This window comes from Nasonia vitripennis, chromosome 4 (genome assembly GCF_009193385.2).
Source record: "Nasonia vitripennis strain AsymCx chromosome 4, Nvit_psr_1.1, whole genome shotgun sequence".
In the NCBI taxonomy this organism is placed as follows: domain Eukaryota; kingdom Metazoa; phylum Arthropoda; class Insecta; order Hymenoptera; family Pteromalidae; genus Nasonia; species Nasonia vitripennis.
In genome coordinates this window covers 16730087-16756376 of record NC_045760.1, presented here as the reverse complement: position 1 = coordinate 16756376, position 26290 = coordinate 16730087, and the positions used below count along the sequence as shown (strand labels likewise).

Sequence of the window (26290 nt, the reverse complement as noted above, 5' to 3'; positions counted from 1 at the left end):
GTTTTACTAATTTTTTTTTACATATTTTTATTTGTCATCTTATGAGAATGGTCCCGAATGTTTTAAAGTAGTCATAAATTACGTACGTCGTTATAAGTGTTGACACACATGATCGTATATAGAAGCAGTGGTATCTAGAAATTCATGTATATTTTGGAGTGCGCATGTACGATCATGTAAGGGATATAACAGGAAGTCTAAAATCAGTAATCTCGAACACGAAGTCTTTTTTTTCATTGTACAAGTTTAAATTCACACACTAACAAGTATAAATATAGCATGATAACTGCATGTTTATTATAAGTGAATAAAAATATATAAAAATTAAGAAAACAAATAACTTTTATTTGCATATTCTCTGGAGTGTTCTAAAAATTATACATAACTATAATTTACATACTCAACCTGATATAGAGGTACACATTTTCCCGTATGCATAAACATTTTTTATTTATTCAAATAATTCGACAAACATTTGACATTTTTATGTTTATAATTTGTAATAATTTAAATAACAGTACAACAGAAATTGCAACATTTTACATGTAAACATAATAACTTTAACAGCCCACTTTTTCAAAACGCTACATGATAACATTTTCAAATAAGTACATTCAAATCAAAAAATTGTATTTACATCACAAATATTATAAATATGTTTCAAGTTTTAACTTCAAAAGACAAAGTTCGTGTTCGAAATTTTATTCGTATATTAATATACGTAGAAGAAACGTTTTCTAATATTTATTTTTTAATTCCTCATATTTAATATCCCAAATTTGCTATTTTATCGCATTGTGTGTAATTCTTTACCATATTTCTCGAAGAATTAATTGCTCTATGCCTAATCGATGTCCACCTCCGATCGAGGTCCTAAAGAAAAATATGCCTAATTGCGCGTCGATCCATCGATCGTAACAGGTACACGACGTAGACGAAGCTGGACTTTTATGCCCATTGTTTTATTTATTATAGTATACATAAACGAGATTTTCAAAAAATCTCTTTAGCCGATTGCGTCGATCAATATTTGGATTATCATGTATAGTCCTCATGCTTTAAAAAGACGCGGTTATAAGATTAAAAAAATAAAATTATTGATATATTATGATTTCATATGTAAACACTTTTGCGTTTTTTCAAACTGGATATGCAACTGTTACGATATAGATTTGTTAATATTCGTAAGAAGATTGCTGGTCCTTTCAATTGTAAATTACATGAGAGATAATAAACCAACATTAATCAAAGCAACCGAGATGCATTTTCATGATTCTCTAGTCTAGTATAAAATATTCATCATCGCGAAGTACATTCTTTTTAAATTTGTTGATTGTTTAATTAATAGTTGAATTAGATTTACTTGGCTTTATCTTTCTTTTATTAAAAAATTCAAAGTAGTATTCAAACTTTTTCTTTTGTAAAATTTGTTCTGCATTTCAGTCAATCGAAATTCTTGCCGTTTATACTAATAAAATGTAATTATTTGGCATAGTAATTCAACAAAATGTAAAATATCAAAATTTTGTTTTGGCTTTTCGAGTAATAGAATGAATGCAGGTACTTCATGTTTGACATAAATTTTTTTTTTCTGAGTCATTAAAAACGGTGATGCTTTAGTTGCTTAGCTATTGTTTATTCGTTGTAGAAAAATAAAAGTCTCTAAAGCGCGAGACACGAAAATGGGGGTTATTGTTTTTATTAAAAAATTTCCGCCTCGCGCAATCTTATATTTTTTTGCACTTTATTACATAAGTATCGTAAGAAAAGAAAAATTTACCGAGATTTGTTGAAGTTGTAGTTTTTAGCGACCTTGAATTTGGGATCGACGAATCGATGGCGTTGACATTGACTTGGAAGTATACGCAATTGGCACTCGACGAGAGTTCTTTTCTTAAAATCTTTGCATATATATATATATATATATATATATATATATATATATGTGTGTGTGTGTGTGTGTGCTTATATATTATATTATTTGTTTGAAGAATGAACATTGTTAAGTCTAGTACACCGTTCGAGTTTCAAGTTTATGTGTGTAATATTTGTATACTTTTTTTTTTAATAATATTATCGTTAACAATTATTCATCTTCGTCGTCATTTTTAATCCGTTTATATGGCGCGTAGAGATTATTTCATCATCACGCAAAAGACCCGCCGCGTGCAGCTATCTCAAAAAATACTGAATGTCTCGGAGAGCCATCTGTGCATAACAAATATTGCCTTCGAAGACCCCGTTCAAAAACTATTTTTGTCGCAAGGCAAATGCTTGGTCAGCTCAATCAATAAACTTTCTGCTCAAGCATGTTAGCATACATTATGCGTCTGTATTTACCAATTGCTTCTAAATTTTTACGTTACCCTAAAGCGTATAATAGCTGTTATATATATGATTATTGCTCATATAAGTTTTATGACTTTATGCGTAAGCTTGCATATAACCATCGATTTTGTTGTTGCAAATAATATAATAAGCAATAATTTTGGTTATCTCGAAACAAATTAACGGAAAATGAGCATTTTTTTATAAAACGTATCACCTCGACGAGAATTCGCAAATATCTCTTATGCACACACGCTCGATTTATGTAATAATGTCTGTTATCAGAATCCGCGTCTCGATAAGAAACGAGATGCTGATGATAATTGAGAAGCATTCGCTTTGGGCCTCAGCATCATACGTCAATATTGCGAAAGAAAGCGCACAGCATCTCTGCGCGAGAAATAAGTGCCATACAGTGTACATTTCTATTTTCGTCGAATGTCTTGCGTGACCTCACTGCGTTTAATGTTTACTTTTTAAATTCATTGAAAGATGTACACAGTAGCCGTGTCTCCCGAATAAAAGTTTGCGAACTCTCTGCGGTATAGGTTATATATAATTTATATATTTAGCCTCGAGCAGGCCGTAAGAAAATTAATTTATGTATATATATATATATATTTTTTTTTGTTTATGCATTAACGTATTTATATGTATGTATATAATACGCAGTACATCGTCTTCAATATTTCTTCATTTTTCTTAATTACAAACAGTGTGTAATGTATAGAGTAGGCGTTTCAGTTATTTGGTAATTCCTGCTGTTATAGATTATATATTTATTATATAACGAGATATGTACCGAGGGTACATAAATCTTGTCCCTAGAGCGTATTTGCGTGCTTCTTTTTGTCTCTTCGAGTATTGTAAGCCATTTGTTTACGCGTGTGTACGTGTATATATATATATATATATATTTCTTGTTTATTAATAATTCTATCGTAAAGTGTTGGAGTGTACTTCCTGCGTACTCGCGGATATGAAGGTATACAGTGATGAGCAGGTGTGTGGAAACGTCGGATGCGAATATGCGCGGTAGAGCAGAGTTGTGGCTTAATCGTTGCTTAACGAACGAAAGTCCTGAAGTGTACATCCGGAGATAGCATTTTACAATTGAAGAACGAGCTGTGCCGAGATCTTGTAGAAAGCCATCTTTATAAGTAGCCTGACACGGCGTGGTTGTAGAAAACGACGAAAGAGTACACGCACGACGAAAGGAGAACCGCCTAATTGCGGGGACCGGGAGGAGGAGGGATGCCGCCGGGGACGAGTGCGGGTTTGCGGAGATCCGGCGGCGGATTCAGAGAATGCCGGGGGCGACGCGCGAGTCGTTCTCCGCCCTTGAACGGGCCGGTCAGTTCCTCCGGGACGCAAAGATCGAGGAGAGCGACGCCGCCCTCGACTGCCACTATGACTTCCAGGCGCAGAACTTGCGGAGCGACATCTTCTTGAGCTGCATCGCCGCGTTCATGAGGTCGGACTCGCGGGCGTCTTCGCCGTCCGAGTGCACCTCGCGTCTCTTGCCGGGCAGTAGGAAGCGGTGCCTGGCGGTGCGCGAGGTCGGGTCAGAGAGCGCCTCGGCCACCGGGACCTTCTCCTTGCTCGAGCCGGGCAACGAGACCGAGCGGCCGACTGAGAAGCCCTTGCTCAGCCGGTCGAGGGTTGCCGGGAGCAGGTGCCGCCGGGGCACGGCCTGCTCGCGCTCCCGCAGGATGAAGCGGCCCAGCGTCTTCCAGAAGGCCTGCGTGCTGTAGACATTCTCGTTGTCACCGAGGATGCGGAACTGGCACTTGCCGCTGCCGACGGCGCCGGTGCCGCCCCACTCGAGCTCCTCAACCAGGGCGAACTTGGTCGGATCCTCCATGCGGCGCGCCTTGACCAGCGCCTGGGCGAGTACGTCCTGGGCCGAGCTGGTCACGGGCACGCGCAGGATCGCGTACGGGATGTCCGGCGAGACGTTGTAGACGCAGACGAGGAAGGTGTCGGCCTCCTCCCAGATGTGCGTCGCCTGCTCGCGGTCGCGGCTCGCCGCCGCCGCGGGCCCGCCGTTCTCGCCGAGCTTCGAGTGGCCGGCCGTGCTGCGGATAGAGGCGAGCCAGGCCCGGCTGCTCGGGTCGTCGCCGACGCGCTTCATCAGGAAGCGGCCCTGGCCCTTCCAGAGGGCCTGCGCCTGCAACGGCTGCTCCGTCTGGTCGAGGACGCGCTGGGTCGGCAGCTCCTCGCGGTCCCGCTTTTCCCAGCCGCGCGACACCTCCTCCACGAGGATGTACTCGTCCACGTGGTCCGAAGAGATGTTGGCCTTCTGGAGCGCCTGCAGCATCACCTCGTGCGTCGTGCTCTCCTGCGTGACCTTGAGGATCGTGTAGGGCTCCTCGGGCATGACGTGGTAGACCATGAGGAAGAACATGCGCCGCTTGAGGGTGACGCCGCCGAGGCCCGCCGGCTCGACGGCCGTCAGCTTCTCTGGCTCCTTGCTCGAGGAGAGCCGCTTCGAGGCGTCCTTGTGGTCGCGGCAGCAGGTGTTGTAGTCGAGGCTCTCCTCCTCCATGCGCGAGTAGATGAAGAGGGTCGAGAGGGCGAGGGCCCGGTTCTTCATGGTGCGCAGCCGCACGTGCCGGTAGCCTGGGCGCAGGCATTTCAGGGGCAGGACGCGCTGAGCTATCGGGTGGTGCGAGCTCGCGTCCATGATGCCGAAGCGAAGAAAGGCCAGGTCCTTGAACATCACCTGGAAGCAAAACTTGTCGTTCCAGATGGGGTTCAGCGAGTTGCCCTGGATGACCTTGGTCTTGTGCTTGGCGCAGTCGATCGGGATGCCGACCAGCTCGATCTCGACGTACGTGCTGCTCAGCAGATTCGACGGTGAGACGTACTGCCCGGAGATGATCGACAGGGTCAGGTGGGCCGAGTGGAGCCCGTCGAATTCCTTGTCCCAGGGGTTGAAGCGCCTGCGAATTAGAATTCGAATTTCAATTTGAATCCCACTCTGCAGCCGACCGCGTCGGCTCTCACCTGTACATCATGTGCTTCTTGTCCCACATGACGGAGGGCTTGCGCACGTAGCCGCACTGGCCGTTCTGCTCGAACATCGCCGCGTTGAGGTGCAGGGCCGCGTCGTCCGTCTGGTAATTCAGCGCGACCATCTGGATGCCGAACGCCCAGAATATCACCGGGTTGAAGTTGGACGAGTCGATGCGCATGCCGGCCGGGTAGGTCCTGATCAGCTGTGTCTCCGCGTGCCCCAGCACGCCCAGAGGCTGCTTGCGGCAGATTTTCTTGGCTGCGCTCTCGTTCAGCGAGGAGGTCTGGAAGCAGGCCGGCATGCCCCGCTGCGATCTGTGAGAAAAAAGCGTTGTCCGGGTCATACATGCGGAGCAGTGCGACGCAAAGCACGCGCGGTCCACGCGGCCGGTAAATCTCTCAGCCGTAACGCTGCAGAGCAAATGACGAACCTGAAGGGATTCTCGATATTGCTGCCGCCGCTGGCGATCGACGTGGAGGTGGAGAGGCTCTGCGGCGAGCCGGAGGAGGAGCCGGCCACGCCACTGGTCCCGATGCCCGCTATGCTGTGCCTCTGCACCTGGCCGGTGTGCGGCTGGTGGCGGCTCGTCTTGCTCACGCTAGCCGGTCCGGGCGCCATGTTCAAGCCGCGGAATTTGATGGCCTGCAGATAGATCACGAGGTCGGACAGCTCCTTCGCGATCTGGCTGCTCTGCTTCTGCGTCTTGTCGTCGACCGCCGGGTCGCTCTTCAGCCGGCCGTGGGGAGCCTGGCCGCCGCTGCCCAGGTAGCGCTCGTAGCTGGATATCGAGTTGTCTGAAAGTTTGGAGAAAACTTCAATTTTTACTTTAGTCTTTCTCCTCCAGTGAGCCTCTCGGCAGGCGACGGCAAATTCGATTGAAAGTCTGAACGCGCTCTGCGCAGCTGAAAGCGAACAAAGCCGGAATCCCGATGACTCTGCAGTGTGATCCGGACAACGCGGCGATTTGCCGAGGCCCTATGCCGGCCGCAATGCACAACCGAGACTCCAGCGGATGTTCCGAATTCGGTGACAATTTTACTGATTCAGCGAGTGCGCACACGCGCGTATAGACTGAGAGCATAATAATCGGATAAGTATAACAAACCGTCGACGTTGTCGTCCTCGTCGTCGTCCTCGTCGTCGTCCTCATCTTCGCTGTAATAGTCGACGACGGGGGGGCTGCTGATGTCCGTCCGCATCTGCTTCATCGAGGAGGCCCGCTCGGACATGAGCATTTTGCCGCGGTGCGCCGCTGGCAGCGGCACCAGCGGCCCCGTGGGGTCGACCACCAGTTTTTTGTTCTTGATGAGTATGCGGTAGCGAAGCTGCGACGGCGACGGCAGCTGCGGGTCGTCGAAGTCCGAGTCGAAGAGGAATTTCGTCACCAGCTTCTCTCCGAACACGGACTGCGAACAGGCGTTCATTGAACTTTTCTCGCGAGAGGGAAGGGGAGGCGGACACATGCAAGATCTTACTTGAAAGATCTGGGCCATTCGTGCCTGTTGACTCTGCGAGCAGTGATTCTCTATCGATAGTATGACGGGGTATGGCGAGCTTACGAAGGCGCTCCTGTCAATCGCCTCGACGACGGAGCGGAAAGGGATTTTCGTGGTGAAAGTGTGCCCGTGGTAGATTAGAGGCGAGCCGTCATCACCGTCCCAGCAGTCCAATTCCACGCATCGACAGCCGGTCAGCAGAACCTGATGGGCGACGCAAATAAATCGGAATTTCCCATTGAGCGAGCGCGCAGCTTATAATTGTTGTGTACACGTATCAGCCGTTCAAGTAATACCGGCGCGGCTAATTTGCGAGTCGGTTATAATAATAATGCATGCGCCGCTTCGCAGACGCCAATCAAACTGTATAAGCCCCTACATACATACCGCATAAGCGTCTCCCAAGTTTCGGAAAGCCCGCAGGCTTGTGCATACAGACAAGCTCATAGAGCATAACCCGCAAGCCTCGAAATCGCGGCCGCGTTACACGTTGCGTCACAAAGCCCAAGTTTTTGCAAGATCAATATGTACGTTAACACCTGACAAGGGGCTGATGCCGGCGCACATACTGGCGCGCTGCTCGCCAACTTGTCTTCGCTTCCGAGTTTGGCGCTAATCAAGCGACGCGCAGCAGAGAGAGAGAGAGAGAGAGAGAGAGAGAGAGAGAGAGAGAGAGAGAGAACCCGAGAGAGGAGCTACGGTGTATTCGCTACTCGTGCTCGCGCATAAGTCGCCGGAACGGGCTGCGCTGTGCAACGCTCGCAACGAGGAAAGTTACCTGGGAGTAGAGCTGCACCGAGGACTCGCCCTTGAGCTGGTGCCCGGTCAAGTAAGTGTTGTGCGAGCTGGCTATGTAGTACTGGGACATGGGCTGCTGCATCTCGCACTCGGCCGGCAGGGCGTACTCGTTCGGAAAGGCGTAATTGTCCTTGTCCATCATGTAACGGGCGAAGCCCTCGAAAGACAAACACCACTGTGTGCGCAGCGCTGGATCAGGCTCGTGCCTCTGTAAAACGAGAGCAAACATTCACGGATCCGGGCTTTCTTCGCCGCGTGCAACTGGTACCTGTGAACCCAGTACACGTGAAAAATTCAGCCGGGGCTCACTTCTCCAGCGCGAAAATTCAGCCTGCGACGGCGATAAGTGCTAAAGCGCCGGCGGCTATATAGGCAGGAAAAAGCGAGTACGCGGCTGCACGCGCGAGTGCCCGAGCGTGTGTGCGTCCCGGTCTACTTCAACACGACGAGTGTCTGTGTAGTGTATGTGCCGCCGGAAGCTTTAAAACTCATCGTGGCTTTTATTCGAGTGACTGGAGCCCGCGCGAACATTCTGCTGCAGCTGGAGCTTTTTCGAGTGTCTTTTTGGATTTTGACGTCGTTTTTTCAGCTCTTTTTGCCTCGCTTTGAGGGGCCGGGCAGGACGACGATGAGAAGGATACGCGGCGCAGTTGAGCGAGGTCCGCTCTGGCGATTTAATGAGGAGTCGGGATGAGAATATGTAAAATGAGGTTTGCAGGATGAAGGGAAATTATTTCCGGGAAGCCGCCAACGCTACCAAGTGAATCCCTCAAAGAGCTAATTACAAAGGTAGGAGAGCCGGGTAATTAAAATTTTTGGCTTGAATCGTCAATAACGCGAGAAGTGATATTTCAGGGGGTATCGCAGAGTCAATTGGAAATTCGAATTTCGCGCCACAATCTATATTGGACGGCGGAAAACAACTGCTTACAGCCACTAATATAAAAATAATATAATTTGGTTTTAATGATTTGTTATAAACATATTAGTTGCTTTCCAGGAAGGCAAAGAGATTAAGAACGAAAAAAACCATAACTTTCCGAATCGTTTCGAAATGAAACAACATTGAAATACCCATCTCATCGCTCATGACCGGTTGATAATCAATTCGTTCTGCGTTTGCACGAAGATAATTAATTAAGTAGTTTCCTCAGCTACTCGGTACAGTGTGTGAGCATATTACCATTCGAGTTCTGAATATTCATTCTCGCGCTGTATAGACCTCTCATTCGGCGTGCAGTAACAGTACGCGAATTGCGGTTCGAGCGAATACTCACTTTAACATTGACATATTATAATTACGCGAATTAGCGAAAGATTGCCTTTTGCGGCTAATAATTTCAACGCGCGAGTTTCGTTCTTTAAATACCTGACCTGATATATTGCAAACGAATAATAAATTCAAATTAACCACAAAGAGTGTAAGAAGCTTCGCGAGGAGAGGAGGCTCGGGGTAAATGAATGAAGAGTGAAGTGAGGTATTTAAAAAGCGAAGGTGTATAGAAAGGGACAAAAGCGAGTGAAAAATCAGGACGAGGGAATGCGGCGGCAGAGCAAAGCACCCTTTGCGCCTGGCAAATAATAGAATACACGATATTTCGCGATTTATTTTCGTTTCTAGCTTCTTTAGCCGCGGAGAAGCAGCCTGACCTCGATTAAGCTTTTAAAGCCCGCTTTTTCCCTCTTTCTCTGGCTGGCTGTCTCATCGTTATAGATTGACTTAATTGTCCAAGATAATGGAAGCTAAGACAAAAAAGCACTCCCCGATGGGAGTTGGTCGAGCGAAAGTACGCGGAAATACTCTGCTGATGGGAAACAAAGAAATGTATGAAAGAGTTAATATGTCGCGAAAGTAAAGTGTCCGCTTCTCTAGAGTACTCCGACTTTTTTTCGACTGCAAAGACATGGCGAAGTTTAGAGTTAAATTTTAATTACTTCGGACACGCGCCTCGCGAGAATATTCTAGCGTATTTTCTATATTCATAAAAATGTAATGATCGTCGGTACCTTAATGAGAGCCTTGATCTCATCGTCGCTGAGTTTTTCCTGCTGGCGCGATTCGAGAAACTTGGTGAAGGTGGCGAGCGTTATGACCTGGGACTTGGAGGTATCCACGCCGGAGCAATTGTTCACAATGCTTGCGGCTGCTATGGCGTCGAAAATTTGCTTCTTGTGTAGGTTACTGCTGCTTTTGTACTCGTGACAGTCGATGGAATTGTTGCGTGTTAATAGACCTGCGAATCGATTTTCATTTTTAATTTCAATTCTCTATCGCAAAACGCAAGTTCCCGCCTTGGGCAAGAATATTCGGCGGCATTTTCGAAATTCGATCAACGTTACTTCGTCGGCCAAGTAACCGCAGGAGCGGCGGTGATCGATCACCTGGGTGCTCCTCTGGTTTGCGCGAAGGGCGAAATTATTATCGGATACCCATGTAACCTTTAGCCGCGCGTACGCTCTGAGCTGTTCATGCATGCATTACAATCTATCGCGAATTCTTTGAGCTGTATCAATAAACCTAATCGATCAGCCCTTTACCGATTCGTTGTGGTGTTGCGTCGCTCGTCTGTCTCAGGACCGACGGTCGTATGTTAAAGTCGCGCAGCGAGCCGTCGCTCTGGCTGCGGCAGGTGATGGCCAGCTGGCCAAAGAGGTCCCTCAGGTCCTTGCGCGCCCTCAGGCTGAACGACCTGAAGAGCGCGACGAATTCGACGAAGTTCAGCTGGGTCTCGTACATAATGGAGGTGGCGCGCGCCTTCACCTGCCACGGGGCCTCGAAGCCCGTGGACAGCCCAAGGCCGGGGACGCTGCCGCTGCCCCCGCTGGCTCCGGCGATGCCGCCACCGCCGCCACTCGAGCCGTTCTTCTCTTTGTCTCTGGCAACACACAATAGGCTACTCCCGCTTTATAAATCCACGTCCAAACACGTGGCCGTCAAAGCGCGACAAAATTTCACTCCCTGCAGCTCGATCTCTCCTTCTCTTCCTCCCCCTCTCTCCATATCTTGCTCTTGGAGCTACCAGTACGCGAGAGCAGATTAAAGTGTATCTTTGACAAAGTCCGGCTTTGACGCGCTCGAGCGGTCCTTTGTGCATGGAGTTTTCGCTCGAGCTGCACAATGCGTACTTTGACACGGTGATTAAATTTTCTGAAGAGCCGCGCCGGCCTGCGCGCTGTGTCGCCCACGATTTATAAAATTTTTAATTTTTTTTTTTCAATTGAGAGAACTCAAAGAGAGTCCGCGCTTCTTTTCGCACCGTGTAACAATTTGCTCATAATACAGTTCACATTTCGTGCGAATCGATTTTCGATAGGTTCCAAACCTATAGGAAACTGATAATGCACGCACGGGACAATTATATTTGCGTATGCTCAGAGTAATACAATTTTTGCATCCTCTACAACGGCGGTATAATGATGTTCATTGTATTTGAAATTGACCTACATTCGGACGGGGGCTATCAAATTTGAACACTGATGAAAATTCGAATCGTATAAGTCTCGAATTGAATGAGCTCCAAAATAGAATGTATAGAGTAGAGCATATTGCTCGTTGTTATATCGCACAGAATCGAAGACAAAGTGGAAAATTGCAACTTGCCGCGTCGGAGGATCAACCAGGAGAAAAGTAATTTCATCAATTTCGGAATTGTATCTTCGGACTTCCGTGCAGCCTAACCATATACGATTCAGTCGGCAATCACCGAGGTTCTCGCGCGGATCAATCTTTTCCGGCGCTTAACGACATTTCCAATGTAAACGTCGGCGAATCCGGTGACTCGAGCTCGTCTGCGAGCGGACCCGCTGTGCAAACATTAACATTCGCGGTGAAAGGGGACGGCGAGGGGTGAGAGAGAGAGAGAGAGAGAGAGAGAGAGAGAGAGAGAGAGAGAGGCATAGTATATAGATAGCTGTAGGTACCTTTGAAGGCTGGCGTAAGGCAGACTGACGACTCGCTCGGCCGAGCCGGGCGGACTGCGGGGAGGTATGCGATCTCTGCTCGAGCGCGGAGAGGCCGGAATGATTTTCGTCAAAGACTCCCTGCTGCCCTGCATGTGACGAAGAGGCGTCGCCGACAAGCCGCCGTCCGACGACGAGGTCTCGTACTGCTTGAAGCTCAGGTCCTGTGCAACATTCAGACCATCCAGAACGATTTCTCATTAGCTCTGCAAATGCGATTGGGCTCTTTCGACCGCGAGTATATTTATTATCGCCGAGATCTACACTCTTTATCATAAATATTCCTCGCTGGCTTCGCGTTTCTGCCCGATGTTTGCATGCAGCTCGCGTAATCTTCTTCTCAGATTCGGACTCCGTAATTTATCGCGAGAGCGCAGTGCGCGCATGACATACGGCCAATGTGATGCCCCTACCTTTGTCAGCGCGTGAATATTCCCGATGGACTTGGTCTTCTTGCTCTTGACGTTTCGCTTGCGCATCGTGCTGCTGCTCGTCGGTGACAGTGTGCCCACGCTCTCCGTCATGGACCAGTCGCGGCCGCCGAAGACGCGTATCGCGTCCGCGGTCATAGGCTCGACGCAGCCCTCGTCGAAGTAGAGCTGCAGGTACTTCTCCTTGAGCCAGCGCGAGCGCCGATCCGTCAGCTGCTGCTGGCGCTTCAGGCCACGCAGGATCCAGCAGAGACCCATGTACCAGATCCTGATGGTGGCGCGAAAGTCAAGGATGGATCGTTAGCGAAATCGCGCGACGAATGCGAGCATATACCGCGGCGGAACAGTCGAGCTTCGTACTCACTTGCTGAGGGCCGGCGGACAGAGCAGGAAGATGAGCCGGTTGTCGGAGAGGTTGGCGCCGTACATGAGGCCGATGCAGGAATCCGAGCCGGGCAGGCCGTACCTCTTGCAGATCGACCGGAGGTCCTGATCTCGGTCACGGTCGCAGCAGCCGATCATGACCTCCTTCACGCAGGAGAGGTCGAGGTGGCCCTCCTCCAGGGTGACCGTGGAGCAGTCCGGCGGCTGGGCCGAGTAACGCTGCACCAGGCCACTGGTCACCCCGTCCTCCGCGTTCACAGCCAGGTTGTAGTCGGCCGAGATCGGACCAAGGCTGCTGCTGCCCACGCCCGTTTTCAGCGGACTCCAGCTCGGTTTTTCCCAGATGAAGGTGCCGCAGGCCCGGTCGACCCGCGCGAACACCAGGGCGGTGCGCGACGCCCCACCCTCGCACTCCCAGTGTACCAGCGTCGTACCGTGATGCAGCAGCTGAAATTTCATTGCGCCGGTTTCAATTTTTGCGTATGCCTGTGACCACGATTTGGTTTCAGCGGCTGATCTGACCTAGCATGACTTGCACTACTGATGGATAACGTGCATCTTGATGGTTTTTTCAAATTTGTATCAATCAACTGTACGTTATCTATCGCTGTTGCGCGAATTGAATAAATTCCATTTCCCAGTTAAAAAAAGCCTTGATGTAATCACTGTATGCCGTTGCTCGTGCGATAACTCGTTTATGCAGCGCGTAATAAGAGGAAATTCGATTACCGCTTTCGATATGTATCCTTTTACATACGTGTTCGACAATTCGCAATCAGACAATTTTCCATCGCGCAAGCGTTGCAAAAAATCAATCTCTAAACTTGAAGTATTTCGGCGCGCTTAAAGATTGATCAATTAAAATGATCGTATCACTTGTCATTAAGAAAAATTACGACTTCATCTTTTCGACAGCGAAATTGGATTCGGCTTTTATCTCGACTCTACGCTGACGCGCAGTCTCTCCGACGCTCTCCACTCCGCGACAGCTGGTTATTAATTTTTCTCTTATTCTCTTCCTCCTGTTATGGCCCCTTAAATACAACGGCGCGTACATCATTTTTTGCACTCTAATAAAAACGCGCGGCAGCGAAAGGCATATTAGGGGCAGCAGAAGCGAGAGGGACAAAGTACCGCAAGGTAGTGCTTTTTCGCTTGGCAAAGGAGCTATTTCCGCGTTTTACTTGTGCAAGAAGTTGGATTACGTAAAGAACTTTATTAGAGTCTATTTAAATTTTTCTTTCCAAGAATTCCGCGCTTTATTAAATTATGCGAAAAATCTAGCCACCGCTGCGAGAGTGATGAAAAATGTCGAATGATCTCTACTGGAATGAGATTGTTCTTTACTTGATGAATAATTTTTCGTGAAAACTTTTGGCGCCGAACAAATATCGCGTCTTTTGAAAAATGACAACTAATAACTTGAATGACTTGTATCGACATACATTTAGGCTTGGGTTTATTAAAAAGCAGAAAAATATATATTAGTGAGTTAATAGAGGTCATCGTTTTTGAGAAGCGTGAAAAGACTCACCTGTAACAAGTGCAGATCCATGCCGTTCTGCGGCGCTGCGACGGGGAAGAGGGAGACCCCATGGTCGTGTTTGAGGGGCTGTACCGGCCGGTAGGAGTCGAGATCCAGATGGTAGTCGTTCTCGTCGCACTCCTCGGACATGTACGTTTGCTCCAGGGTCGTCGTGTGCACGCTCAGTGTGCGATGGAGCGAGCCCGTGGTCGCGTCTCTTCCCCGAGCGTGTCGGTGTTGGTGGAAGAGCATGACCTGCGCCAGACACCGGAGCGTTAGTTTCGAATGTCATCGATGGGAAGGTCATGTGTGCGTTACATGTGCTGAGTAACGAGAGCGACGTACCTTATCGAGGACGCCCGCGGTCGTGCCATCGTTCTCGGAGATTCTGCGGCGCGGCGACAGCGGCTGCTCCGAGCGACTCTCGGCTCGCTCGAACGTGCGCCGACGTTGCTGCTGCTGATCGGCCTCGTGGCTGGAGTGCTGGGACTGATGGTGATGGTGATGGTGATGGTGATGATGGTGGTGATGGTGGAGGTGGAGATGGTGAGGCTGGGCTGCGTCGAGGGTGGCTACCGGTGTTCCGGCCACGCCACCCTCGACGCCGATGACTCTCGCGCCGGGCGAGGGTAAAGGCACGTTTTCGAGGGACTCGCCCTCCTTACTGCTAGCGCGCAAAGTCTCTTTCTCTCTGCTCTCCGGAGGATGCTGTAAAGCGTAGATTGATGCTTGAAGTTGTTATTGCATTTCATTCTCGGACATTTGGAGCAAATAATGATGTACGTGCGACATTTCACACTGTCGCGCGTTTCGACGAATATCAGGTTACATTTTTTTTTACAGAAAGCAAGGATTTGTCGCATCGAATTTCGCAGCGTTACGCCTGAAGTTTAATTTTCCCCGCGCATACAAAAAACTTTTAGCGGCAACATCATTAAAATGTGCGAAAAGCGTAAATGTTACTAGCATCGATATAAAATTTCGCGCATTCGGTACCAGGACACTGCTATTATATTATAATTGTATTATAGTGTACGGCTGTGCATTACATATGAAGTTCGGCTGAATAAAGATAAGAAGGCGCCGCTCTCATCTAGAAACAAGTGTCCTCTCGAGAACAAGAGACGGTGAAAAAGCCGAAGCGAAATCCGAGGAACAACGAGGCCGTTGATCGTCGACAACAAGAGCAAGTAGTTTCCGCCGGCCTACAGCTGTCTTAGCTGCTGGAGGCCGATAGAAACCCCTAACCTTGTTGCCGGCTGGCTCTCTCTCTCTCTCTCTCTCTCTCTCTCTCAGCTCCACTGCGCTTCTCTCTTCTTTCTTCTGTTTTCCGCACTCCTTCACACAGGGACTCGCTTGGATCTTAACAATTTCACGTAACCGCGACCGCAATCATAAACGCCTCCCTAGCATACTATAGCGCATTCTATTTCGGTGAGCATTTTGGCGAGTATTTCGAGGTAAAAATACTGATGGTGATAGGTGATGATGAAAGCAGTGGGTGCATTTTTCTTGACTTCCGTAATACGAAGAGAAAAGCAGAGAACTCCGAGAGGGCGCGGATGGCAATAAGCCGAGCTTGGTCAGCTAATGCAAGAATATAAGTACACGTGAAAGCGATGCTGCTCTCTGGCCTCTTGGCTTTTTCTCTCCCGCTTTCTCGCCTGCCGCGTAATTAAAAAGATCGGCACATTTTACTCTCTTCTAAGATTTCACCAGCTCCTGAGCTTCCAGACTTCTGAGCGCGCTGGCTTACGCGGCTATTCGATGGCAGTAATCAATACGAATAAAAGCGTTTACGCGACGGAGCATTAGACGAGAAAGCGGTGAGAAATAAGTACTCGCTCTATACTTCCTGCGCATTTATACTTATTTATTTATTTATTTATTTTTTTGCAAAGAATTAATTTCTTTTATTCAACTTTATCAACGTCTAGTGAAATCTCTTGGCTCAACGCTACTTAAACAGGATTAAAGCTCTATTACGCGTCAGAAAGTCGCCCACGCTGTCTGATTAAATGTATAAATATTTACGGAACTCGAGTATGGATACGTGCAGCTTCTCGAGAGTTTTGTCATTGCGGAGGGTCGTTATTATTGATCTTTGCTACATCAGGGAATACTTCAAGCTACGGCGGGACAACGCCGTCGATTGAATAAGCGCATGAAATTTTCAAGTCTTCCGCGAGTGTTTTCAAAGCCCGTACACGACGTCGTTTCGAGAAAACAGCGCCCCCTAGCCCTCGGCCAATTCGCTCGGCATATTATGACTCGGATCACGTTCGCCATCATTCCGACTATCTTGCGAGTGCTGAACCTGCGCCCGAATCCTGAAACGCAGTGTATCTCGCGTCCGTGGGGGGCAAAAAATCATGTCGCGCTCAACAAGTTTTCGGCGATCGCGCGCGAAAGAAGCGCCAAGGACTTTATCGACCAGTGCGAGCTCTCCTTGGTGGCTTGCCAAATCGCTTGTGTAACGCACGGTTAGTGACTTTTTCTTTGCCTTCCAGCTGCGAGCGCCTGCGAGCGAGCCATACACTGATACGTTCGAATGGCCAAGTGCCCCCCTCGTGAGACTCGGATAGAACTCTTCCTTCTCGCCCCCGCGTTACTCCTTCATCCGCTTCCGCCTTGCGCCCCCCCTTTCTCTTTTCTTTTCCCTCTTGGTCTTGTTCTTTTCTTTTCTCGTGTTCTATACGCGCGCTGTTACGTCTTCTTCGCTGCTCTCGCTCTATATAGCGGGGACTTTTTTATATCCACATCATCGGCTCCCACTCTCTCTCTCCCTCTCTCGAGTTTCTTTCGATTTTTCGTGCTCGGGAAATAAAGGGATTGGCGGAACGCCTCTCTCTCCCTCTTTGCTTCACTCGGTCGCTAATAGGATAACTGAGAAAATGCCTAGCTTTAATGGTTCTGATCTCTGAAAAGCGTGCTCTTTTCTATTACGAGTCCTGTTACCCAAAACTTTATTCGAATTTTTGCAGTGTATAAAGAAGCACCGTTATGTACTCGACGTTCCATTCGGTGTTTTATACATATATGTACAAGTATCGTTCAGTTCACAGTATCGAGACTAATTAAATTAAATATTACTGTAGCAGCGTTATAAGGCAGTTGCTTTTAACAAATTTTCAATAAAAGCCGTTCACGGTATTATTGATGGAAAACGCCGAGGGGCTACATTTCGAAAGAGTTTTCGCATGATCGGTCCGGTAAATGATGTATTGCTCGGACAAATAATAATTTTGTAAATTCTTTATGAAACTCGCAGGTCTTAAAAAGGGACCGGACATGGTAGAAATTTTGCCCAGCGTTTACCAGTCATTGGCCAATTCTGTTGAAATAGAGTAGTGACTGCGGACAGTATCCAGGGATATCGTCGACGTAATTATAAACACAGCGTGTATTATACTGAAATTCTTCGTATTCGCTCTCCTGCACTCTCGTCAATTAGCGCGCGGAACAAACATTTTAGCTGAGCGTGGAATAAGCGGAATTTGCATTCGACGTAGTTGAGTCGCGTATAGCTGCACGGCGGCGGTAAACATCGAACGCAGCAGTCGAGAAGCATTTATCGATGAATAAAATATGCACTCTTGGAGCGACGGGCCTTGTATATAGCGCCGGCTGCCTTACATTATTCCTAAGTATAAGCGTCGCAGCTCGCGGGGCTCTCCGTTACTTTCGTTAATTCGTTCGTCTGCTCGTTCAGTTTGCCTTCGTTCCTGCTGCGAGACTTCGTAAGCTCGCAAAGTGTTTTTCGATCGGGTTTTCCTGCAGCACTTTTATGCTGAGTCCTTGTCACTGCATCGCTTTCATGCCTTTTGCATATAATCAAGCCCTATTATATTCAAGTTTGACAGCGCATCGCATAGTACCATACATTTTATTCCTTAAATATACGCCTATAGAGTACGCAATGTTTACAAGCTCTTCTGTGTTACGAGACGCGTGTCCGATGACGGAGATAAAGATCCAAGTTCTTACCTTCGAGGCGTTAGCGATGACCTCCCGGAGCTCGCGCAAGAACGCTCCGAAGAAGGGCACCACGGGGCACTCGGGCATCGACAGGGCGCGGGCCAGGGCATGTTCATACTCGGAAGACAGAAGAGCGGAAGAGAGGTAATCCAAGACTGGGATCTGTTCGCTTACAGTCTGCCAGAAAGGCTTCAGCTTATTCGATCTGAAATCAAACGAAAAATCGCATTAGTATCCAGGGACAATAATATATTTATGAATTTATGGTCTGAGTCTATAAAAAGACGACGAATCGCGCGATCAAACTTTCCGAGACATAATGTTGACGTTAGTGTATGACTTTCCCCAAACTTTTTCAACAAAGTCAATAGCGCGTTTGGTTACCTGTATATGTGTATGCGTGAATTGAACAAAGTGGAAACTTTTACGACACTAGCTACTGTGCTATATATGTTTGCCCTCCCCACCTAAGAGCCACGAATATATCTATATAAAGCTGGAAACTTGGCAATTAACTCGATAAACGACTTACCGCTATTCGGAAAAAAAAATAAAAAACGTGCGCGAAAGTTTCCCCAATCTCGCGACTTTGTAGCAAACTTTAAAGTTCCTTCGGCGTTTTTTTTTCGAAGTATAAAACTTGAGACATTCCGTTTACTTACGGTTCACGGTTTTACTTTGTTTTATTCAAACTGCTATACGACCGTCTCGCGTCACAGAGTAATCCATTGTAAGTAGTATTACGAGAAAGAGATTCAGCACGATCATCGCGTGGTCCTGATCTCTTCCGTCAACGGAGGGAAGGCAACGGCGCTCGAACTTTAGACTTTTTTCAAACAGGGTCAAGTGCCGAAGTGCACGCGCACCTGGGAGAGAGATTTTCTCATTTCATATAAGCTAACGCGGAACAGCAAAAGCAAATGGAATCGAGAGCGCTGGTTCAGGCAGATGTTGACGGAGGAGAGAGCAAGTGGCCGGCCACGGGTGCAGAATTTATAGGGGGCAAGTGAAAAATGTGTAATAATTACTTTGCTCGAACTTTTATTCGCGTCTAGTGGCAGTTGCCGCGTGCAACATCAGAGCGTAACAAGTCTGCGAGTGATGCATGGGTCCGTCGGTACAGGAGAGTCAGCTCGAAAAAACTTTGGCTCGACGAAAAAAGAAGGATTCGCTGCCTCAGGCGTATTCGCTACCTCAGGCGTACAGTGAAATCGTATAAAATATACCGCCATACGAGTGTGCGAGAGTAGGCATTTGAAATGATTTAAATTTTAACAAACTTCAATTATTCAAAGTAACCTTATTCTGAGCCTCATTAAAATCAGGAACAAGCGATAGGGTGACAAACTGAGGAAAATATCGAGTGTTCTGAGTATATCGCTGCTCCGACAGCGTGTATAAAAATATGTCATATTCGGTTTCCGTGTTTGATTATTGAACTCGAATCGAATCGTTATTGGACTCTTGACCTTATTATACTGAATACTCATTGCCGCTTGGTTATTTTTGGACAACATCGATGACACCTCTATATAGTTTTACGACGGCCTTTTGTAAAAAAATATGCTCCAGTTTGATTACGATAGCTTTTTCATGATTTTTTCACACAGCCCATCGATCGAACAAGCAACACCGGATATCATTTTGTGCAAGTTTACATCAAATAACATTCGAGCGTCACTTTTGCTTCACTTTGATGCGGTTTCATTACCAGGTGGTTTCGTTTGGATGGTTCCAACCATTTTTATAGTGGCTGCACAGTGCGTATATTTCAAAGCTCATATATCTGCTTATTTTTGCTGGTATCCGACTGCGCGATGTATCACGAATAAAAGCACGTACCCTGCATTATATAACTCGGCTGTTCCATTTGCAATCTTTCTGCGATAAATACCAGTGAGAACTCAGTATACGCACTCCCGTGAAAAGTTACGCACACGCGCGAGCATTTCACCGAACGTTTTGTTTTCTCGGCGAACGTCCTCGCAAATTAACCGGGCTGCTCGCATCGCTGCTGGGAAAACCGGCGTGTATGTGGCGCCGACTCTCGAAAAGCCATTAACGCGCATTACCGAAAATCCCGACTCGCAGCAGGAACGTTATACACGGCGCGGAACAAAGGAGTGCGGCGTCCGGTTTCCTTAGCGTTTCGCGCGCCAGTTCGGCAGCCGCACGCGAATCCTCGCGAAGAAAGGATCGATTTTCTATACAATATACAGAGCTAGTGGAGCTTACCGCAGGCTCAGGCAGGCGCGAAACTTGCCCTCCATATATAATCGCGTATCCGCGGGCTGCTTTTCGCATTCCCGCCCGCATGAACGACGTACACAGGGCGTGGAAGGGAAGCCGATGCGGGGAAGGGGCGGCAGAAAGACCGCGGAAACACGAGCGTCTCGGCGAAATTCCAAAGTGGTCGGATATACGCCGAGCTTCTGCGGTTGAGCAGTTCGCCATACCGATATTTATACGTGTATCCTATGTAGAGAGAAGAGGGAAGTCGACGCACTGTTGAGGAGCAGGGTAAGAGAGAGATTTCGAAAGGGACAAGCGCCGGGAGAGAGAAAGGCACAGTAGACAAATGATCACAAGAGGTATTTTCTCGTGAACAATGCGTAGGGGAGTTCCAGCCGTGAATATTTCAAAGATCTATTAGTGTCTATAGAACATCCGAGCGCGCGGCTAATAATTTGTTCGAAAAAACTTCCTCTCATTGCTCCATGCAGCCGCCGGCAATTAGCGAGGAGCGAACCTCATTATGTATGCCCATTATTATAGATGCTTCTGCGTACGGCTGAGTCGCAGAGCTGCAATAAACTGTTCGAATCCGGACGAAATTGATACGACAGCACGTTGAGGCAAGCACGACGAGTTGTCGGTCCACCAAAGCGAAACACGCGCAATAAACGCCCATTGCAGGCAGCGCGCAATCAATTAACCGTCGTACACGCGAATTTGGATCATCAATGCAGATGAGCCGACGAGATGGTGCTGTCGGTGGTCGAGACAGAAACGTCAATAAACTCAAGTGTCATCAAAAACTTTGAACCGAGACGCAAACTGCATCTCCTGGGCCGCTACTGCGGCGGCATGTATAGTATAATATAGAGAGTGACGCCGGGAAAAGCCCAGCGATCCTGCGGACGAAAATTGAGGCTGCTCATAAAGGTTTACGAAAGCCGGGAGGCTAATGCCTCGTCGGAGTCCGCCGGAGGTACTTTGCGCGCGCATATACCTAACGTATACATTTACTCGAGGAGAGCGCGGAGTGATATACAAACGGCTGAGGCGGTAGTGGGGTGAATTCCATGAGCGCACAAGTGCAATATGCGCGTGTGCCCGCTCGCGAAAGGAACATTTCGGCCAGGCTTCTCCATCACGCGCCCGGCGCAGCCGTTCCTACTTCGTCCCCTCCTCACTCCGGCGACCTTAATAATGCAAGCGGCAGAACGAGCTGTCTATCCCTCCTGCCCCGCGTGAAACTTTTATTAAACATTTTTCGTTAACCTGCCGACCTGCGCGCTCGCCGCCGCACGGCTTTCCCTCGTTTCTATCTCTCTCTCCGCCTCCTATATGTTTGTTTTGTTTTCGCGCGGGGCCAAGCATACAAGTAAATAAATGAGGCGCGGACTGGGGAGGGATTAAAGCTTCGATGCTAAGTAATACCAGGGCGGCAAGCTCCAGCGCTGGGAGGATGAATTTCACGTTTGCGAGATAATACAGCTCCGGCGCGCCTATATTGTGTTGTTCTACGCACACTTGGGAAATTATGCTATTTGGCGCGACGCCGCATTGTTGGCTTAGTTTTTTATCCTACAATTGATGCTTGGAATGTGCGCTATAGTCGTATAATTAAAACAGAATACACTTCCCCTGATATACGGATGGAGGGAATTGCAACTTGTATACCCACGGCATAAATCACCTAAAGTCAAAATGAGGTTATCGCTCTTACAATCTGGCTGGGCACAAATTTCATTAAACTTTCAGCTATGCAGTCTCGCAGTTATGCGCATCCGAGTGAAAGGCTGTGCTTATCTGACGAGTAAGATATAACGATTCTCGAAATAAACAAATCTGCTCTTCACGCAGCCGAAAGAAATAATACGCGTGTATTTTGTCAAACAGAACAGTGTACGTATACCTTCATCTGAAAAAAAATAGAGAGAAAATAAGATTGATAGAAATACTCGATCTCCCGTACGACGCACACTTTTTGAGGAAAAAAGTTCCGCCCAACCAGCCCTGGGAAGTGACCTTCTTTATGAAATTATCGTCGAACAAAACAAAGCAGTAAGAGCTTATGACATCGTACAAATTGATTTATTTTCTGCCTTCCCCTGCAAGCATTTTCATTTCGTTCTTTTTCAGCGCCCCGAGGCGAACTTAATGCAGTTAATTTTCTCAGAGACGGACGCTCGTATCCGCCGGCACCTGCTGCTGTTGGAATTTTATCGAAAGGGCAGGAAGAAGGAAAACCCGCGAGAGAATGGTGGGAATAAAAAGTTTTCTTAATGGAAGGATCGGCTCATTGTTTCGGAAATTGTTTGCAACAGCGAACAAGTGTTTTAATGGCACCGATAGCCTGCACCCTTCTACGATGTTACGTCTCTATTCTCGCAAAGCTGCTGTGGGTATGCAGTTGAAAGGGCCGACTTAATAATTGAGCGGAAAACAACACCAAGGAGGCAATTCGCGAGCTCACGAGTGTTTAAGTGTCAGCATCGCAATGTAAATCTACAAACGATGTGGCCTTTGTGTCTCGCTGCTGATGTTTGCTCTCTTTGAGTGGTCTCCCCGCATAAAGGTCAGCCCCGCGGTAATGACTTACTTGCGCCATTAAGCAGGGTGGGGGGCTCTTGCTTCTTTTTTCCCTCTTTCTATTTCTCGTTCTCAGCCCGGGGAGTGTTGCCGACACTGCGCGAGCAGCAGCGTCTGTCTCTCGCCTGCGACATCTCTGCAAGCAAGCGCGCGAGAGCAGCATCGTCCTCGAAGTTTTCCACTGTTTTTCTCTCTTCCAATTTCTTCCGTGTCTGTTCCCTTTTCTCTCTTTCTCCAGCTTTTAGACTGCTTCCTTTTATCTCATTACCACTTTCTTTTTCTCTGATCTCATTTCTTTCCGCTATCTAGTCTCCTTTTCTGTATTTCAACCTCGTTCCCCCTTTGTAGTACCGCAGATACAGGCAATTATGTGGGAAATGAAATTTCGCGGATTATCGCTGTATATTTGTATAACTTTGCCGGGGAGGCGCAGAATTCAAAAACAATTATTGTTTAATCGCGTTGCGGCGATTGTAAACCGCACCCTGCTACTACTCGTTGGAAGCTAACAGCCAGGCCATATTTACATTATTATCAAGCTCTCTAATGTAAAATACGCAAATTCGGACGAGTTCCAGATTTAAATTACGCGGTGTTCGCATTAACCGCCTCGACACTGAACGTTGAGAAAAAAAATCAACTACAGACTCGTTTAGACTAATTCCGCGAGTACAAAGACAGAGGGACAAAAGCCGGGCAGCAAGCTATATCTCTGGGCCTGGAGCGTGGAACGCATCGCCGCGTTGCTTTGCATGTGCGGCACCGGCTGCGTGTGACTGTCTCTCGTATAAAGCGGGCCGTTAACGAGTAACACCCGAATTCGCCGGCAATCAACGTGATAGCTCGGCCCCCTTGTGCGCTTCCCTGAAACGACGTCCGAGTCTGATGCGTGTATGGCGTCGAGGGCTATGCGTATATCTATGCCCGCGGAAGCGTAAACTATACCGTACCGGCCATTGATTCTCCATTTCCGAGCGACATCGCGATCGCGAAGGACGGCTTGATTAGGTATGGGTACTCGTCGAAAAAAAGTCGACCAGCAAGTATGGCGTGGTCTATACTAGTAAAAACTTTACCCGTAAACTCGGCATTCAACCAATGCTGCACGTGACTGGAGCAGCACAGGTCGTCTTTTCTTCACGAGGCTTAGGGTTTAGGAATTCATGAGGTTTCACTGACTTATGCAAAATTCCGGCTCCTTAAACTATTTATGCACTTCCGGAACTTTTTCATGCGGGCACGGGGCTAAGATGCCCTTGGGAAATACGATTTCTATCCGGAATTTATGCAACTTTTAACATTGTTCGAAGGGGGGGGGGGCGAATTTGAGAAAAAAATTGTCTCGTTTGAATCCCGCGGGAAATTTCTAGAAACCCGGTGCAGGTGGTCGGCTAAATAAGATGTAAATGACTATACATATGCGATAATGGGCTGAGAGTAAGTATCGGGATGAATCGCAATTTCGTTGACTATTTGATAAACAAGTACGATTCGAACACCCAGTGTCAAGCCCTTCAATGGCTTCAACAAATTACCAACGCATTATCGTTCTCCGCTCTTACAAGACGGCAAAAAAGCCGAAGCGCAGTCGCGTGACTTTTTACACTTTTTTACTAAACGTTATCATCAGACTCACGTATAAAGCGGCCTCTCGTGCTCTGTGCCAACTTTGCGGATTTCCCGGTAGCAACAATCACGCTTTTTACGATGCCCGTCTCATGAAAGACTTTGAAAGCTTCTTTGCCCTCCCCCCCGCCCCCTTTGACACCACCCCCTCATTGCTTTCCTAGCAGGCAATGTGCAACTTTTCGTGCTCGACGAGTTTTCGCGAAAGTTCGCCTTTTCTCTTCCTCCCTGTCTCGGCCACTCTTTCGCCGGCGGAGCTATTGGCATTTTCCGAGGTACTCACTTGAGACCAGCGACAATTTCCATGGCGGAATTAAAGTTGCCGATATTCCAGCAGGTCTGAGCCACTCTCAGCAGACACGAGAGCAAGGCTTGCCTTTCCTCGACCGTAGATCCGCTGCTTATCACGTGGCTCACCCATGAGTTCACCTGGAAAATGAAAAAAAAAACACAGTCTAAGTAGTTAGGATCAAGGCACGGCGAGACGCGATTCTTTCATCAGCACGACAAGAATAAATTCAAAATTAAAGCACGGCGAGCTCGTCGTTGAAGTAGATTCAAGAGACCGAGCCGGTGAAAAGTTTATCTTTAATTAAAAGGGCTAGAGGGAGTAGGAGAGTGTGCATAGGGGGCAGTGGAGGTCGGATCGTTGGGAGGGGGGGATACGCTGGGTGAAAGCGAGTCAGTTACCTCGTTGAAGCGATCGATGAGTGTCTGCACGCTGACGGAGGCCGTGGAGGTAGGCCAGCAGGCCTCGTCCTCGGTTTGGGTCGAGCTGCTGGTGAGGCTTGGACCGGCCGTCTGGCTGGTATCGCTAGAAGCTTCGCCCTTGGCCTGATCTCTCTGCTGTTGCTGCTGCTGGCGCTGCTGCGAGGCCGTGAAGTCCTGTGAGACGTGACGGAGGTACTCGCCGGGCGGCACCTGGTAAAACAGCTGGTACTCGCTCTCGGCCAATCTGAGCGCCACCTCCTCCGGGAAGTGCAGCAGTTTTTGCAAATCCTCCAGCTCCTCAGAGCTCCGAGGCAGCTGCGGCTGCGGCCGCTTCTCCAGCTCTGCGAACATCGAAGTTGATGAATTAGAGACAGTCTTTGTGAAGAAATGCGCTCGAACAAAGGAAAAAGGCGGAACTTTTTACGATGGCAATCATTTCCTCGCATAGAAAGCAGGGAGCCAGGCGAAATACGAACGGCATAAACCTTCCGGCTTCAAAGTGCTCTTAAGCTGATTGTGGTTAGCAATATATTTTGATGCGCTCGCTAAAATGTAGAGCAAGCAGCGCGACTTTCATTTCGCATAGGGTATATAACGGTTCAAAACAAAGGAAGCTGTAATGCGGACACGGGAGCATATAAAGGAAAGCATACGATAGCCATAAAGTCTTTCTTTTTCTCGTTTCAAGAAGCTGCATCCGCAAAGCACAACGCGATATCGCTTTTTGAATTTCCATCGATAAAATATCGAAATGTCATTTTCATTTTTGAGCAGTGCACGTGTATACATTGTCGAAGAAAAAGCCCGTCGCGTGTGCTTGCGCAACCACAATGGCGAGTCCCGCACACCGATGAGTTATTTGCCACATGCACAATGCCTGAATAGCTTTTAAACAAGTGCGACAAGGTCGGGCGCACGCACCGCTCGTTTCGCGGTATAATTAGCGGAGCAGGACAATAAACTGACCGCTTATTCACCCACTTTCGCAATACCCATATTCCGTGGAAATGTCGCGTCGGTTCTCCGCATCTCCCGGCGCGACTCCTCAAAGTAACGGCTCCACTCCGCGCCCCACTTATTCCAAGAAGGCAGCTTGCGTATCTCGAAATAATAAGGCGAGCCGCGCGCCGTATCTTTTTTACGTCGCATTAAAACAGCGGCCCATGCTGAGGGTTTTAAAGCTCTCCACTGTTTTCCCACTTGTGCCCCCCCCCGC

General features: G+C 48.0%; 1 protein-coding gene and 1 non-coding gene across 9 annotated transcripts in view; both read right to left on the bottom strand.

Annotated features, from left to right (window-relative positions):
• Window positions 1-207: 207 nt before the first annotated feature.
• The window catches only part of LOC100116596 (1-phosphatidylinositol 4,5-bisphosphate phosphodiesterase epsilon-1), a 120350-nt gene continuing 94267 nt past the window's right edge, over window positions 208-26290 (bottom strand). For 7 of the 8 annotated variants that reach the window (XM_032599048.1, XM_032599049.1, XM_032599053.1 and 4 more), the window contains 16 exons: window positions 25054-25415; window positions 24647-24792; window positions 17929-18124; window positions 14287-14649; window positions 13951-14196; window positions 12397-12863; window positions 12015-12300; window positions 11563-11765; window positions 10180-10535; window positions 9649-9875; window positions 7622-7849; window positions 6823-7047; window positions 6453-6753; window positions 5778-6159; window positions 5338-5661; window positions 208-5273 (listed from right to left, as the gene is read on the bottom strand). In XM_032599048.1, the coding sequence (XP_032454939.1) occupies window positions 3737-5273; window positions 5338-5661; window positions 5778-6159; window positions 6453-6753; window positions 6823-7047; window positions 7622-7849; window positions 9649-9875; window positions 10180-10535; window positions 11563-11765; window positions 12015-12300; window positions 12397-12863; window positions 13951-14196; window positions 14287-14649; window positions 17929-18124; window positions 24647-24669 (5364 nt within the window). In that variant the 5' untranslated portion in view covers window positions 24670-24792; window positions 25054-25415 and the 3' untranslated portion in view covers window positions 208-3736. The remainder of the gene's footprint in view (window positions 5274-5337; window positions 5662-5777; window positions 6160-6452; window positions 6754-6822; window positions 7048-7621; window positions 7850-9648; window positions 9876-10179; window positions 10536-11562; window positions 11766-12014; window positions 12301-12396; window positions 12864-13950; window positions 14197-14286; window positions 14650-17928; window positions 18125-24646; window positions 24793-25053; window positions 25416-26290) is intronic. The other variant, XM_031929727.2, reaches the window with a different exon arrangement.
• Window positions 15116-15200, bottom strand: Mir2796 (microRNA mir-2796). The gene has a single exon (NR_039024.1). It is a non-coding gene; the product is annotated as a microRNA mir-2796 (primary transcript).